The sequence below is a fragment of the Patiria miniata genome, unplaced genomic scaffold (assembly GCF_015706575.1).
Source record: "Patiria miniata isolate m_02_andy unplaced genomic scaffold, ASM1570657v1 HiC_scaffold_6, whole genome shotgun sequence".
NCBI classification, from domain to species: domain Eukaryota; kingdom Metazoa; phylum Echinodermata; class Asteroidea; order Valvatida; family Asterinidae; genus Patiria; species Patiria miniata.
Window position 1 is genome coordinate 17,805,413 of NW_024037073.1, and position 18,068 is coordinate 17,823,480.

The following is an 18,068-nucleotide window of genomic DNA, read 5'->3' on the forward strand; positions in this document are numbered from 1 at the left end:
AATTGAAAAAAATGCAAGGGGTTAGCCTTACATTTTTAGTCAAAATCGGCCAAAAATTGACTTTTCTCAAAACACTGCAGAAATTCATCTGGATGCAAGAGGAACATGAATCAATACTCTTACACGCATAATTTTGAAGAATTGGGCAAAAATCAGCAATTTTTGGAGGAAAAAAGTTAATTTTTGAGCTATTTTACCTTCATTTTTGGACGAAATTTTCCCTTTAATAGCACATCTGTCCAGTAATCGATTGGGAATGCGTTCTAGGGCCCTTAAGACATCTTTCTAGCAACTTTCAAGAAATTTCATTTTTTTTGCCAAAATTGAAAAAAATGCAAGGGGTTAGCCTTACATTTTTAGTCAAAATCGGCCAAAAATTGACTTTTCTCAAAACACTGCAGAAATTCATCTGGATGCAAGAGGAACATGAATCAATACTCTTACACGCATAATTTGGAAGGATTGGGCAAAAATCAGCAATTTTTGGAGGAAAAAAGTTAATTTTTGAGCTATTTTACATTCATTTTTCAACGAAATTGTCCCTTTAATAGCACATCTGTCCAGTAATCGATTGGGAATGCGTTCTAGGGCCCTTAAGACATCTTTCTAGCAACTTTCAAGAAATTTCATTTTTTGGCCAAGATTTAACAAAATGCAAGGGGTTAGCCTTACATTTTTTGTCAAAATCGGCCAAAAATTGACTTTTCTCAAAACACTGCAGAAATTCATCTGGATGCAAGAGGAACATGAATCAATACTCTGACACGCATAATTTTGAAGGATTGGGCAAAAATCAGCAATTTTTGGAGAAAAAAAAGTTAATTTTTGAGCGATTTTACCTTCATTTTTCGACGAAATTTTCCCCTCAAAAGCACATCTGTCCAGTAATCGATCGGAAATGCGTTCTGCGGCCCTTAAGACATCTTTCTAGCAACTTTCAAGAAATTTCTTTTTTTTGCCAAAATTGAAAAAAATGCAAGGGGTTAGCCTTACATTTTTAGTCAAAATCGGCCAAAAATTGATTTTTCTCAAAACACTGCAGAAATTCATCTGGGTTCAAGAGGAACATGAATCAATACTCTTACACGCATAATTTTGAAGGATTGGGCAAAAATCAGCAATTTTTGGAGGAAAAAAGTTAATTTTTGAGCGATTTTACCTTCATTTTTGGACGAAATTTTCCCTTTAATAGCACATCTGTCCAGTAATCGATTGGGAATGCGTTCTAGGGCCCTTAAGACATCTTTCTAGCAACTTTCAAGAAATTTCATTTTTTGGCCAAAATTGAAAAAAATGCAAGGTTAGCCTTACATTTTTTGTCAAAATCGGCCAAAAATTGACTTTTCTCAAAACGAGGCAGAAATTCATATGGATGCAAGAGGAACATGAATCAATACTCTGACACGCATAATTTTGAAGGATTGGGCAAAAATCAGCAATTTTTGGAGAAAAAAAGTTAATTTTTGAGCGATTTTACCTTCATTTTTCGACGAAATTTTCCCTTTAATAGCACATCTGTCCAGTAATCGATTGGGAATGCGTTCTAGGGCCCTTAAGACATCTTTCTAGCAACTTTCAAGAAATTTCATTTTTTGGCCAAAATTGAACAAAATGCAAGGGGTTAGCCTTACATTTTTAGTCAAAATCGGCCAAAAATTGACTTTTCTCAAAACACTGCAGAAATTCATCTGGATGCAAGAGGAACATGATTCAATACTCTTACACGCATAATTTTGAAGGATTGGCAGCCGTACAAGCGTTAATATTATATACCGCTAGGGGCGACAATTATTGGTCGCCCGTAGTGAAGTTCCTCTAGGGGCGGCCGTTATTGATCGCCCCCAGAGGTACATACCGCTACGGGCGACCGTTGTTGAGCGCCCCCAGCGGTACGTACCCCTAGGGGCGACAATCATTGGTCGCCCGTAGCGAAGTTTCCTCTAGGGGCGACCGTTATTGGTCGCCCCCAGCGGTATACAGAAACGCGCATACCTCTAGGGGCGACAATTATTGGTCGCCCCCAGCGGAAGTTCCTCTACGGGCGACAGTTATTGATCGCCCCCAGAGGTACATACCGCTACGGGCGACCGTTGCTGAGCGCCCCCAGCGGTACGTACCTCTAGGGGCGGCAATATTGGTCGCCCCCAGCGGAAGTTCCTCTACGGGCGACCGTTACTGATCGCCCCCAGAGGTATAGTCTGGTTCCCAGACCAAAAGATATTCTGACTATTCCCGATGAATCAGGTAGCCTCCGATACTACATTGTATTACAATTTACGTCACGTGACTAAAACGGGAGGAATTTCTCTTTTTCCGAAAATTTCCGAAGTTTGCCGAATTCGTTTCATCGACAATCGGACGGCACCCGAGTATTTTCGAGTATAATATAGCTTTAATTAACTGCTAATTGCTTATTAATTTTTGTTTAAATGAGTTGATAATTAATATTCATTGCCTTCATTTAGAAAACTTAAATTCAACGACGTTGAATTTTGTGCCTCAAATATTCTCGGATATATGGGCGAACTTTTTGCTGCGTCATGTACAATTTTAAATTACACGACTGTTATCCGAGATTTTCCAAAACTCGGTCTTCATTCGGCTCCGCCTGCTAACAGTGCTATTCGGGTGCCTAATTTTGAAGATTCCAGATCAAAATTCGTCAATGTTATCTTACAGAAACATTAAACTGTATTATCATAACTGTATGATATTACGAAGCAAGTGACTTATTAAAACGTTTGATCAGAACATTAAAAGCTAAAAGTGATAAGGCGCATTCGGAAACGAAGCTGGGCTTCATCAGGAATAGTCAGAATCTTTTGGTCTGGGAACCAGACTACGGCTTGTGGTGTAGCAAAGTAAAGGGTATTAATCATGTACATGTAGTTGCAATGTTGCAATTTGGTAAATGATGGAGCCAAAATCAGGGGTTTTTTTTACATCAATTTATTTTTTGTCTTGAAATCAAAAGTAATTTGAAGATATGCACCATATAATTATTTTAATAAACAATGGAAAATCAAACACCGACTTCAATATGACACGAATAATAGCATTTAAGTAACACACAATTAAAGTAATAATAGTTTTTAATGCAGTATACAAATCCTTAATTGCAAATTCCGGGTTTTAAATCGGAAGCATCTTACACAAATATAAAAAAACACATTAAAATAAAAAATATAAAATACAGCACTTAAAAAATAAAAGCAAATAAAATATTTTTCATGGAAACATATTTTGGACCCTGACGTACATGTACCATCCTTACATGTAAATATGACTGAAAAGATATTTTGGCACCAACAAAAAGAAAATCACAATAAAAAGAGTTAAAAATTAAAAAAAAAAAAATCCTCCCTGTCTGGCTGTCAAATTCAACACAGCTATCCCAACAGTCAAAATCAATCAAGTGACTGTTTTTTAACAGTTAAGAGCTCACAGCCTACATAAAAAGGGGGCCAATTTCATAGAGCTGCTTAAGCACAAATTTTGCTTAAGCACAAAAAAACTTGCTTAATGTAATCAGGTAACCGGCCCAAACTCCATTCGATGTACATTGCTTGTGACTGGTATTTAGCTGTTGTTTACTTTAATAGCATAACAATCGCATGGAGTTTGGGCTGGTAAATTGATTATATTAAGTAGAGGTTTTTTGTGCTTAAGCAAATTTTGTGCTTAAGCAGCTCTATGAAATTGGCCCCCTGCAGGATTGATTGGCTGTGACTGTTTATGTAACTTGATACCGCTATGCTTTAACTGTAGGTAATTGATAAACCAGTTACTTGCAGGAGGGTTAATAAACAATACAGAAATAATTCTCACAAACATACCGCATGTTTCGATACATCCGCTTTTAAAGAAAGCATGCATCTGCTAACTCGATAATAAAAATATTTACACACGTTCTAATTATCTAACAATGATTATAGAATTCACAAATGGTTTACATCTTTTTTTTTAAAATTAATCGAGTAATCATGTAAATTCTACTGTAAGTTGTTAGCCCTATACTACAAACTGAAGAAAAATACAACAGTCACCATAAATGTTTGTGTTGGGGGCAAATTGGTAGCCACTGGTATGTAAAAAAAGTTGACATATTGTTAAAAAAAATGCTATACAATGACCACTTTTCCCTACAGCTGCCTGTTTTCAATGGCCACTGTCCATTGTGGCCATTAAGTGTTGTGGCCATTTGACCGTTACGGCTACCTGTCCGTGGTGGCCAATGTACGCTCTGGCTCTATTTCGTGGCCACTTTTTCCTTACAGCTGCCTTTCCTTAATGGCCACTGTCCATTTTGGGCTCACAATTTGTTCTGGCTGTTTCAACAAGTTTTCAGTATTTTCTTGTTCATTTTACTTGCTGAATAAAACCTCTGAAGCTCCTAAATAAGATTTAATGTTAATATCCAAAATACGTTGTTAGTAAAGTTACAAAAAAATATCAGCACCCTCGACTCTCTTTTACAAACCCAGCTGGACATAGCCCAAATGTTTGTTCTATACGAATTTTTGTAGAGAGGAGCATTGATTCCGTTCACTGTACACATATATTTACTATAACCAGAATTTGTATTAACAATTTGTTTTGCCGAGAGTAGGCTGTAATTTTTATATTGGACAAATCTTTCCGGGGAAAGATCTAGGCAAGGTGGGGGGGGGGGGGCAAATCCACGAGAATGTAAAAATTTGATCCACTTGATTTCTGGGTTCTCTTACAAGTAAACTAATGGCAAGAACTTTTACATTTCATTAAGAGTATAAAAAAAGGGCAATACAAGGTGTGGTGTTTTGTGTTACGGCAATATAAATCAAGGTGGAACATAATTTGCATATTCAAAATTCAGCGAGACAAAATATATGACTTTCAATAAAAAACAAATATTACAAGGTTGGAAGAAGTGAAAAACTATGGCACTACATGTGTGTAACACTTGATTCAAAACGATATACAATACTGTGTACAAATTGTTCTTTAGTGTCAATGTGTCAACTCAGCATGGAATGTTAATGTTGACAAAAGTGCAAGTTCCTGTTAAAACTTACCACTACTTCAAAAAGGGACAACAAAATCTGTCCCCTAGAACTAAGTTCTAGCAAAGACTATAGTAGTAAAGTCTGTCCCGAGCCAATGTGGCTCATCAGGCCGGCGTTTATCTCCGGTTTCAGTAGCATGAAACGACTGAGAATATTTCTACTCCCCCTGGATGGGATGCTAGTCCATCGCAGGTTTCTCCCCAGCTAATGCCGGTACCCATTTATACTCCTGGGCGGAGAGGGGCAAGTGGGGGTGAAGTGCCTTGCCCAAGGACACAATATATGACCTGGATTCGAACCCCGGACCCTCTGATCATGAGTCACGAACCCTAACCACTAGGCCACACACTCCCCTTAAAGACTATGGTTCGCCATAATTTCGGACCACCTTCACTCAAACGCTAGATGGTTGGACTATAACTACGCTACTTGACAACACTGTATTTGGAACTGGATCCTAGGGCATGTATAATTTTTTTTGCAGCATACATCGTATTTTAAGCTATCACGTAACGCACCTTAACATGAATATTTATCACTCTTTGTGGATGGAAGACACTCAGGTTCTTGTAGTGTTTTCCCTTCAATTAAAATTAGCCCAACCAACACAAATATTTGATGGAAATGGACATGGGTTCGAACCTCGAACCACAGATCTTCCGATCCATAGTTCATTCCACTATCCACTAGGCCACTGTGGCAGCTCGACAAAAGCTGTACTTTGAAATGCTTTAATGTACATGCATGACTGACTGATAGCAATGGTGTGACGTCATTGTTATTTTCTCATGAATAAACATCGAAACTAGCTGAATAATCATAATCCATTGACGATGTATGCTGCAAATAAAAACACCTTTCCTAGGGCATGCCTCCATTACATTACAATGCACAGCAGGGAGCCAGGATAATAAAGTTTCACGATAACGTCTGATGGGTGAACCCTCCAAACGACAAATATTTTACTTTGATTTATGTTCTATAATTACATTTCTTGGTTAAAACAATACAAAAAATATACATTTTACGTGGTTACAATTTACAAAACCCTACAAAACCAATAAGAGTCGAACTGTTGATGCCCGGACCAGGGACGACAGATTCTAGTCACAATACTTCAACGAACATGGGCCAAAAACAAAATAATGTTGTGTTTCCAGTAACATTGCCATAAATTTAGGAAGGGTCAGTAGGTGGGGTATTTTGTTCAACTGTTGTACATACATGTATGTACGCATGTACACAATACATGAACATATTTGAGGTCAACTGCACAGGAGGTACACATGTGCATACTTGCACGAATATACTTCATTACATACTTACAAGTATTTCAGACTTGTATTTGGGGTATTTTTTTCGCTTCCAAAACAAACCTACATGTACATATTGTACATGAATAAAAAAAAAAATTAAATTTAAATTACCAAATTCTATTAAAAAAAAATTGATTCACCTCCTGACTCTATGTTTGGTACCCGGAAACACAACATGATGACTTTTATACACATGGGGGTGCCCCAAAATCTCACCACCATGTACCGATCTCAAGATCCCGAACTATACCACGCAGACAAGAAATACTGATACGATGGCACAGTATTAAAGCCCTATGCATGGGTGCAAGTGATAAATGTATGTTAAAATCCCAATGTACATAATTCGGTTGAATTTGCGCATGTGAGAACAACACTTCAGCACTGTCTACAGGTTTTTATATTTCGATGAGAACAAGAGTACAGGAACCAACTTTGGTGAGTTTGATGGTGAGTGAATTTCAACAGCCCCTGTCCAGATCTAGACTTTGAAAGCCGCCTGCTTGGCCTTAAACTCCTCCCTCCTCTTTTTCCGCTCTTCCTCTTCTTGTTTCTTTTCTTCTTGCTCCTGCCGGATCTCCTCCTCAAACTTCTTGAGTTGCGTCTGCTCGTTGATCTGTGGAAGGTAAACCATCAAATATCAATCATAATGTGGTGCTTATATAGCATTTTATACCAAAGGTCTCAAGCGCTTCAAACTTTTTACCCCTGTTCATCAGGCGTTGAGACCAGTCTTCTGCAGCAGCTCGAGATCGGCGCATTCTGGTCTCTACCTTCACAGGTACCCATTTATACTCCTGGATGGAGAGAGGCGATTGTAGTAAAGTGTCTTGCCCAAGAACACAAGCACCATGTTCCCCATCAGGGTTCGAACCCACGTACCATATGGCGCATGAGTTCAACACCTTTAACCATTGGATTAAGACGATCCAAAAAAAAAAGCAACAATAATGGATAAACAAAGCCCGAGATACTGTGATTTCATTGGTTAATACGAGTGAGTTGACAGTATCTGCCCACCGTCAGAAGACCGTCATTTAATAGAATTCGGTTTCAGACAGTCAAACTAAACTTTGGTGGCCTTCTGAATGACTACAACAATAGATCATTTGATGACTTGAGATTGTAGTCACGCCTGTTTCAAGCATCAAACTCAATTCAAATCAAGGAATCTTTTGGTTCAATACAGCTTCTTGGAAGAAGAGTTTGTTTGCTTCATACTCATTTCACATGTCGCACAATAAACCTCTGTGCTTATGACGTCACACTTTGTTTACATGTGCACTTTCCTATGGAGCCAGTGCGGGCCCACGGTCCACTGAGCACCATAGGAAAGCACACACTTAAACAAAGTGTGACGTCATCAGTACAGAGGCTTATTACAGAACTTTTTTTTATGATGGGCAAGTTGCCCCTTCCATTTGTGCAAAATTTTGTTTTAAAAATCTTTGTGTTCTTTTTTTTTCAAATCGTAATTTCACAGATTGTTGGAGAACAGAACTCACACATAACCTTTCAGTGATTGCTTTGTCCAACATAATTTAAATATTAATATTGCAAATAAAACTGGTATGATAAGGATTCCTACAAAAATATAATTACATATTCTGAGTTCTTTGATAAGTGGTGTTTTTTTATGCACCACACTTTGATGATTAACTTTGTACTAAATCCAGTTTTCTATTTATAAACATCTTAATCATGTCGTGGAAACTGTGGAAGAGTGGTGGAAGTTATTCATAGCCTACAAAGGTCAGAGGTCAGCTGAGGAACAGACTTGCCAGGAAGTCTTGTTCTACATTTGCGCTGGATTAGACTTGATTCAAGTCTGAAGTCAGGAGTATCATTATTTGAAGGCCTGCGGCAAACTGCCATTTTGCATTGGACTTAGAAGTTGACTGGAGAAGAGTTCACTCGAATGAGTGGCTTTGTGATGAACAAAAAAGATTTTTTTTTTTTGCTGCAGCCGCAGTAGCACTGCACCACGCTTTGCTCCACCACTTCCTCAACCAGGTGGAGAAAAGACTCAGCCTGGTATCAAGTCTACGCTTCCTCACCCATCACTCAACCCTAGGAAACAGTGGGGCAGTATGAGCACAGGAAGGTGAGCTACTAAGGACAAGGCCTTAGGCCAAAAAAAAAAATTCTGCTTCTGATTACATGGCATTCAGAAATAGGGTAGGTAGGTAGGGATTTTTTTTTTTTTTTGGCCAATTTTTTTGTGTACGATCATATGGAGGCGTCTACGTGTAGTCAAAGGTAGGAATTGATGGTTTTGGGGTTTTTTTTCTCATTTTTCCCATTAAAAAAATTAGGGTAGCTGTCAGAATAGGGTAGGTAGGGAAACCGGAAGCAGAACTATTTTTCTGTTTGGCCTGAAGGGTAGGTGGGAGTCTTAGTATGGGGATCAGTGGAATAAAGGTCAGAGAGACTCAAGCAAAAAAATCTTTGGCATTACAAGATGCATATATCCAGTTGGTTTAAGGGAAAGGGTCGCAAGACATTCATCAAGAGCTATGCAGGACTAAATGTTGACTATTATTGAGGGGACTTGAGGGTTCGAACCCACGCACCATCGTGCATGAGTCAAACACCGTAACCACTGGACCATGGCGTTCAAGCGGTCTGTTCATTGAAAAAAAAAAGAGGGGCCATTAAAGCATTATGAAAGGGAATGTTATTTCCGTGACAAGAGTCAGTTAACCACGATATTTAACCCTAACCAGGGTTCTCCCCAGGATTTTTTCAAACCTGTGGGGAAGTTTTGTTGTGATTCACCAACCTGCGAAGCCACGGCGTGGGGTTCGGGGCCCGCTTAAGGGCCCCGAAATATTTCGAACTTTAGAGGCTCTCTGGTGCATTTTAGAGCAAATCTGGGGAGTCTTTTAGGAAGATTTTTCCTTAAAATTTAGTGGAGATCTTGTGATATTTTTTGTAATTAGAGAAAAAAAATACCAACATTTTTAACTTAAGAAAAAATCAACATTTCAAAACCTGTGTTAAAACTTCTTGAGCTAGAAAGTATGGATTATATTTACAAGCAAGTTTCAAATTAAGAAATTAAGGTGAAGAAAAAAATCACTTTTGCTTCCGACTACATGCCTTTCAAAATAGCGTCGGTAGGTCGAAAAAATTATTTCGCCAATTTTTTGGGCTGCTGATTGAATCATGGAGGAATAAAAACACATGATTGAATGGAGCATATTGAACAAGGAATCATGTAGTTTTGTGCCTGGATTATTTTCCTTTGCACCACCATGACCACGAAAATTATCTAGACTGATCATCAGAAGTGATTAAAACTTGCCTCACCTAATTAAAAATATATTTGAGGAGGTTGATTCCACTATATGCTTAACGTACATGTTGTACATCACGGCCCCTGGCGCCATCATTCAGTCTGGCCGGCCGTAAATCGCGCCGTGCACACACGGCGCAGTATCAGTGTGCATTACTGCACTGTGTACGGCCCATCCCATGTGGCCGAAAATTTTGCACTACTGCTCCTAAGAAGCACGCTACGATGTTTCGCCACAAGTTCGAGCTTTGCAATCTCGTCATTTTAATGGAAAATACATACACAGAAAATAAAGATCACGTTCTGTGAATTAATTTGCAGAAATTCTCTTTCTCCATCGATGTTTGTTTGGTGTTTTTACGATCCAACTTCGGCCGACATCATCATCATGCATGCACGCACGAGGCAGTAGTCACTGGTTCCGGTCCTTCATCATAGCATTGATACTGTTAGCATGCGAAGGGAACCAGTGTACCGTGTTGTATGCGCTAATATATAGCTGGCGGTCGACGCGAAAGACCCGTCATCGTGTGCATTTTGATCACACATGCATCAGAAATACGGGATTTTTGTCAAGATTTTGCATGTCAAGATGAAATAATGGCATATGAAACGATTATGTTGTGCATTTTAATGGCTTGTATAATAATTATATTGTGCGTATCGGGGGCTGAAAAATGTGATCGGCATTTTTGTCGGCGTATCGGGCCGCAAATTCAGCGTATCGGGCCGATACGCACATTTGTACGTGGGGAGAACCCTACTAACCATCCTAAATCCTCCAAAATCCAAATGCAAGAATTTACAGGATTGAGGTTAGTAACATGGCAAAAGTGTGCTGCTGATTTCGGAGGACGCGCTGTGTCAAGGTCTTGGGCCGGACCTTGTGTTGTTTATGCTCAGCCATGCATAAATTTAGTCCTTGATTATACTTGAAATCCTCTGCATCAAATAAAAAAAGGTGAAAATGGAAGTATAAAATTCACTGTTTCTGCACTTCCTTTTAGGTGGACCCACCTTGGCTTCAAAGAAGTTCTTAGCTCCGCCCACCCCCTCCTTGTCCACGTCGATCTCAGTTAGTCTGGCCAACGCGCTCAGCCCGCTGTCCGAGTCCAGCTCCCCTGCTGCTGCCTTGCGGAAAATCAGCAAAAACTGAGGGCGGGGGAAAAACCAACAAGGGAACACATTAGTGACATCAACATTATTATTATTATTACTACTACTTATCTATGGTAATGAAACCGAGGATTCCTTAACCCTAACCCACCTCACTCCTCCAAAATCCTCCTGGCGGTTTTGGAGGATTCTAGAGGATTGAGGATGAATGGTGATTGAATCAAATGAGGATTCTGGAGGATTGAGGATGAATGGTGATTGAAGCACATGAGGATTTTGGAGGATTGAGGATGAATGGTGAATGAAGCACAAGAGGATTTTGGAGGATTGAGGATGAATGCATTTTGAGGCAGGACTGTCTGATGATTTTGAAGGATTTGGCCTTGGTTATCCTTCATTTAAACACGAGTGCAAAGTTTTGGGATGAGGAGGATTTTGGAGGATTGAGGATGAATGCATTTTGAGGCAGGACTGTCTGACAATTTTGAAAAATTTAGGCGGAGTTGAAAAATTTTGGAGGATTTTGGAGGATTGAGGATGGTTGTAAGCAACAAGGGCCTAGGGGGTTAGGGTTAAAAGCGCACTAGGCACTGTAGCTCGCAAGCCCGAAGAAAACCTGCAGAGAGAAGACAATGAGGAAAAAAATGCAGTTTTAGAGGTGGGAGGAAAACCCCAGAAGAATAGTCTGGGGAAAACCCATGGAATCAGGTAGGGACTGAAAACCCAATCCACATGTGGACCAAGGCAGGAATCAAACCCGGCGGAAGGCGAGGAAAGAACCGCTGCGGCAATCAAAGTGACATTATTATGGCCCAGATCAAAATTACTTAAAACATTTTTTTTAGGGGGGGGGAGGGGGATAATATCTTCTTGGTAATAAAACCAAGGATTCCTCAGAAGTGCAGAGACACTGCAGCTAAAAAGCCTAAAAAATCCAGAAGACGACGACGAAGAAAATCTTCATTTTCAGTAATGGGAGGGAATCCCTGACATTCCCAAAAATGACACCCCCCCCCCCCCTCCAATAAAAACCCATAGAACCAAGCAGGGACTGAATCCAATCATCACCTAGGAAGGAATCGGACCTGGGTCACAGCGTGAAAGCTGATGAAAAGGTCACCATTCCAACCCGACTAATTTTGAAATGAAATGTAAAAATGCAAAACCGACCTCCCGAAATGATATCCTGCCGTCGTGGTCCTCGTCTACTTCCTTGATCATGTCCTTGAGGGCGCAATGCGTCTGTGGGGCTCCGAGTTTCTCCATCATGAACTTCAGTTCCATCAGCTCGATGAAATGGTTCTTGTCCGTATCGTAACTGCAACAAGACAACAAAATGGTTGTAGAATGAAAAGACTTGTGGTTAAACATTCACACGCCAATGGGTTAAATTGAAAGCAACTTAGCGGACTCCGCGATGGTAGATGGTAATTCATGACCTGTTTGGGATGAACACAGAGGGAGGGACACAAAACGTGCCTTGACTGGTTTGTGTGACTGTGGACAAATGGTTGCGTCTTCGCACGATCATGGTAATGCGCTCGAATGTCCCCTCGAAAGGTCTCCCCCAACTTGCTCTTTGTAACCAGGAGGGAGGGGGAGGGAGGGGGTACTCGTGTTGATAGCGGAGTCCATAGTAAACCAAGCCCTCTCGTGTTCTTTCAGTGTACAAATGTATGTACAAATGTATGTAAAAACTCATACTGTATGTACGTAGCAGTGTTTAAAACTTGAAATCAAATAATCACTTATTTGTAAACAAAATGAAAGTATCAGATATTGGTATCAGAATAATTGCATAAAGCAGCCAATTTTTTGGGATCAATCCCATTAAAAAAATCGTGCAGCTTTTTTTTTATTTTGTACAACAAAAACAACAGGCCGAGTAAAAAAAATAAGTACTTTCTCATCCGGCCTTGAAAATATTTCTTGTCTATTTTTCCCCAAGATACCCGGTAGTAGATTTTCCCAGATGTCGGATTGAATCTTCCATTTTTTTACTATTTTGCCGATACAAAATTGTGTCCTAAGGAGCCATAACCCTTTCTGCATACATGTAGAGCAAATTTGTTGGAAACAAATGAAAAGATAAAATTGGACAATTATGTGTCCACAATATATTGAAAATGTATGATAAAAAAAAAAAAGATGCTGGCCAGGAAAAATTGAAGCAGGTGGGGATGAGAAACTGGTTTATTTTTTACTTGGCCTAATGGTTCAGCTCCATAAAAAATCACAATGATTGTTCTTATTTGCACTTTTACGTGCCCATATGAAAGAAAAAGCTTCCAGGTGCAAGACAATCCGACAGCAAAATCCCAACTGATTTATGACTCACTTTCCATTGATCTAAATGTAGACGTTGACCCAACGAGAATCTTGTCTTAATATGAAACTGCCTGTCCTCATTATAAGCAGCATCGATAAAAATGGGCAATTTATGCCTGAAAAACTGCCTAATAGAAAATCTATGGAAGACTGCATATAAACTGCATTAGATTATTGGCAATGGACATTTCTACTGCCCCATGACTGGTTTATGTGAACAATAGCTAGCACAATGCTTTTGCCATTGAAGGGGGCCTCTGTGACAGAACTGACAGCGTGCCCAGATTGTTCTGCAAATATACATGTTGTTTTGCAAGTATCCGAGTACCTACATGTTTAAGCCTAACACAAAAAAATTTGGAAAATTCTTAACCCTTTTAGTCCCTCATTTTTGCTAGAATGCAACCTCAATCCTGCAAAATCCTCCAATTGGGACCATGTAAAAATAAAATTATGCATGGCTGAGCATGAACAACACAAGGTCTGGCCCACGGCCTTGACACAGTGCATCTTCCAAAATTAGCCACACACTGTTGCTAAACCTCAATCCTGCAAAATCCTCCATCTTACACAAAGAGGATTTTGGAGGATTTGGGAAGGTTAGAGTAAATAAATCTGTCAAGTAGGCCTACATGTATGTACTACTAAACTGAATGTAAAAGTAGATTTGGCAGTAGACATGGTACCCGTAGATATCCAACATTTGCTTGGGGTCAGTCGGGGATTAAATCTTGTATAATTAAAGTCACTGACCATCTCCGATGAATGAGTCATCCATTAGTTACTGTGCCTGCTGGGCAATATCCACTCTTAAAGGGGCAGTTTAAGCATACCTTAAAGCAGTGACACCACAAGAAATGGTGCAATTTACGGCAAAACTTATGCTTTAAATTAAAGAATTTTGGGCAAAATTAATTTAAAGCCAAACAAAAACAAATTAATACAAACGCTGCTGCATCTCTTTTTTTAATCTGAATTATTTACAATAACACTGATTTTTTTTTTAATTATCTGAATTATTTAGTTACACTCCTTTTTGCACACTTTCCTTTTAAATTGGTTTATGTGTATGTATGACACCACCCTTTTTGTCTTATTCCAAATTTCGGGGAGTGTAGACACTTTTGCCACCACTCTTTTTAATAAAAAGAATGTTGGTGTCCAGCTAGCACCACATTTCTCTGGTATGCTTCACCAGACTCAGTCCAGACAGATTCGTCATCAGCAAAAGCTTCCTAGCCAATCTTAATCTTATCTCTGGACAAGTTTACTAAACTCTTAAGGGCTATCAATATGTCAACACATCTGAGTGGCCGTTCCTGTATTAGTGTGTACTTGTGAACTGAGTTTGTCATTTTTATGTGTGGAGCCATTTCTCCTGATTTTCCTTTTAAGTTTTGTCATTATTTAGACATGTATATTTATATAATATTGGATGGCTTTGAGGTGGATGCAAGAATATATTGCACAAGCTATGACAATATTGCACGAGTCGAAGACGAGTGCAATATTGTCATAGCGAGTGCAATATATTCTTGTATCCACCGAAAACAAGCCATCCAATATTATTATTATTTATATCAGGCTGACTTGATCCACAAGAAGCACAATTCAAGACACTGTCTTCTTTACATCTTTTTCGTTTACATCAAACGTTTTGAAGCTGACACTGTAATTGTTAATGATAGTGCGCGTATACCTGGCCTTCTGCGCACTGCATGCGCGCGGCGTGTTCCATGTTCGACAGTGTACGCGCGCGCTACGCTCTGTTGAGTGGTTAACAACTGTGACTTTCTATGCTCTTGATCAAGCGGGAACCAGCGAAAATGCCCGGATGACTGCAATAATAACGTTATTGCAGTCCACCGGGTACTTTATTATTGCAGTCATCTGGGTACTTTTTATGAAAGCATACAATACGCTGATTTATTTTTACCGCCGGAAGCCTGATATAAATAATAATCAAAAATATCACCAGAATTAACATAACTCTTGAAGCATTCAATGAATAGAAATCTATACATAAATATACAGATACATGAGGTAATGCAATGTATATGAAGTGAATGGTTATTTTTTTATGGACGGGACACCTGGCCGTTCTACTGCAATGAAATTACAGTATCACAGACACAGTACAACAAATGTATGTATCTGATGGATATTGATGCCTGTAGGTCAAGAGGGCTCCCTACGTGATGTGTATTTATTCAGCGAGCGTTCGCCATGCGTAACATGGTTCTTGACTTCCTGCTTGGGACTAAGTTTGTTTATATTGAGTCTACCAATGGTAGCAAATTTGCAGCAAACATTATACAGCTGGTGTTTGCTTAGCACATTTATGTAAACTACTAGCCAAGTGGCATTAGCTGCGATTAGCAGCTCCCTGACACCGGATCACAATCCAACAGGAAGGAGGTTTTCCTTTCACGGGTGCAAAATAAAGGTCAGAAAAACAAGTTCCAGGGAAAACACCTAATTCCTACATGTATTACTCTTTATTCATTTCAGTATCCTATTGAGGCACAATAATGTCAGTAGCTTCCTTGTTCCAGTGAGTTGGATTATCAGTGTATTTCCTGATGTGTTGACCCGGACAATGTAACAATGGAGACACGGAAAGAATGTTGCAACCTGACGCTACTTCAGCAGTTGTGTACAAAGTCTATGGAGAGTCAAACAAAAATTTTACAATTTTTTTTACAAAATTGGAAATGTTTTTCAATCCCAGATTCATGTCTCATCATCATTTTTACAATGAATGGCCTTCATTGAGATGATATGAAGAAAAAAAGCAGCGTCATGTTGCAACATTCTTTACGACTTTTCTCCATGATGTCAGTAAGGCCAAAAAAAAAAGTCTACAGTCTCTGGTATGCGCGCGCGTCGCCGTAGCCATGCGCGTCGGCAAAATGAAAAAGTGTTTTTTTCAATAAAAGATGATGTCTCAAAACCGCCAAACTCACTGGTTTGACTGGAATTCTGCTGCAGCACAATTTTAACGTGTTTTTAGATGGGGTTATGATCGAGAATAAGCTTTATGTGGCCTCTCTGGACTCCCACATATTTGCACTAAGTTTAGTCGGGCACCATTTGCAGTCATCAGCCGACATTTGAAGCCCAAAAAAAAAAAAAAACAGTTAAAAAAAAAAAAAAAAAGCCGCGTCGCCGCACCACTTTTGGGGCAAGCTCCATACCAGAAACCGGAGACTTTTTTTTTTGGCCTAATGCAGTAACGCAGTTTACTTGGATGTTTGATGCACAGTGCATATTTCCTGCATGGAGGTCTACACAATGTGTATATCGTATGACCACATCTCGTCCAAACAGGAAGTAAATGTAGGAGAAACGGAATTATAGACGTCGATCTCTGGTTATGGAATTGTCTTAACATGAACATGAATAAGACTGCTGCACACTGCTCTCTGACTGGATTGACCTAACCCCCTAGGCCCTTTTGGCTAGGATAGGAACCATCCTCAATCCTGCAAAATCCTCCCATTGCCACCATGTAAACATTGGATTCAGCCTCAATCCTTCAAAATCGTCCGTTAGTTCTTGATTCTATTCAGTGGATGTCTCAACAGTCCTTCAACATTCTCCAACAATCACTGTAATCGGGTTGAGGCAGTGTCGATGACGTTCAGAAGCAGTGTTGATGATAAAGAGCATAATGCAGGGCTGAATTATGCAAGACTGAACATAATTTAACAATTGCTGGGTGGTGGAACAGCCTACGAACTTGAAACAATGCATCCTCCAAAATCAACCAACACTGTTGTTTGTCATTCAGCCACAATCCTCCAAAATAAACTTTGAGAGCGTATACAAGCTTAAACCCTAACCCCTAGGCCCAATTTGCTATATCCTCCATCCTCCAAAGTCTTCCCAAATTTTGCAGTTTGTCTTTAATATATTCAAAATTCAAATGAAGGATACCCAGCGCCTCAATCCAAAAGTTATCACTATCAGGCAGTCCTGACTCTCAAAATGCATTTATCCTCAAAGGCTCAATCCTCCAAAATTCTCCTCCTCTTCAAACACAATTCATTCTCAATCCTCCAAAATCCTAACGTGCTTCAACACCATTCATCTTCAATCCTCCAAAATCCTTGTGTTTCTCAAACACCACTCATCCTCAATCATGTCAATCCTCCAAAACCGCCAGGGAGATTTTGGAGGATTTTGAGGTGGGTCAGGGTTTTAATGAATAAAATTTGACCAGGCATTGGCAATGGCAATTACATTGACCATAGACAATGCATTAAGAGCAAGGAACATTGTTTGACATGTTTGATGAATGTCTTAACATAGTTCAGTAAACAAGGCAAACATATGTTGAATTATATAAATTTATAAACCTAATTTATTAAACTTTAACAACACAATTGACAACGTACTTTTTTCACTACAAGTAAGTGGGCCTACAAGTTGCACTAAAAATCTAAATATAGTCGTGACAGTACAAGTACAATAGTTTTACGGGTTTTTCTAATGGGACTGACCACTTACTTTTTGAACATCTTTTCGTATTGTTTGATTTCTTTTCGGCTGAACTCCTTGAACTCCGTGTAAGGGTTGAAAACCAGAGTCCTTTTGTCCGTGTTAGGTTCTTCATTGCCTTCATTCAATGCCTCCCTTCTCGCAAGCTTGCTCGCCAATTCATCGTCAGCCATGGTGAATTTTTCTGCTGAAATTTAAGTTGCAAAACTTGCGGGGAACGTACGGTACCTTCGTCCACGAGAACGCGGAAAAGGAAATGATTATTTTTGCTCCTTACATTTTAACTGGTCTCTGTACACAACGGTTGTGTTATTGTTGTTCGCGAAGAGTACCAGTGACTCAAAGGTGAAATGTTAAACTTTGGAAAGCACGACTTTTTGCAGGGGTGTATTATTATTATTTTGTCACGTTAGGAAGTTAGGGTTTGCTCGGTGTCGTTGAAAACTGTGAAATTATTATCAA

The 18,068-nt window shown here is 39.4% G+C and overlaps 1 protein-coding gene across 1 annotated transcript; it reads right to left on the reverse strand.

Annotated features, from left to right (window-relative positions):
* Nucleotides 1-5,516: 5,516 nt before the first annotated feature.
* On the reverse strand, nucleotides 5,517-17,779 carry LOC119742905 (EF-hand domain-containing protein D2-like). Its single transcript, XM_038219158.1, has 4 exons — nucleotides 17,616-17,779; nucleotides 11,946-12,093; nucleotides 10,677-10,811; nucleotides 5,517-6,977 (listed from the first exon to the last, which is right to left on the reverse strand). Exons 1-4 carry the CDS (start codon nucleotides 17,777-17,779, stop codon nucleotides 6,843-6,845), a joined length of 582 nt encoding a protein of 193 aa, XP_038075086.1. The 3' UTR covers nucleotides 5,517-6,842.
* Nucleotides 17,780-18,068: the final 289 nt, after the last annotated feature.

Coding starts and splice junctions, on each gene's coding strand:
- LOC119742905 (XM_038219158.1), bottom strand. CDS start 17,779: ATGGCTGACGATGAATTGGCGAGCAAGCTTGCGAGAAGGGAGGCATTG. Junction 12,094..17,615: donor TACGAAAAGATGTTCAAAAA/GTAAGTGGTCAG, acceptor GTCTTGTTGCAG/TTACGATACGGACAAGAACC. Junction 6,978..10,676: donor AGAACTTCTTTGAAGCCAAG/GTGGGTCCACCT, acceptor TACCTTCCACAG/ATCAACGAGCAGACGCAACT.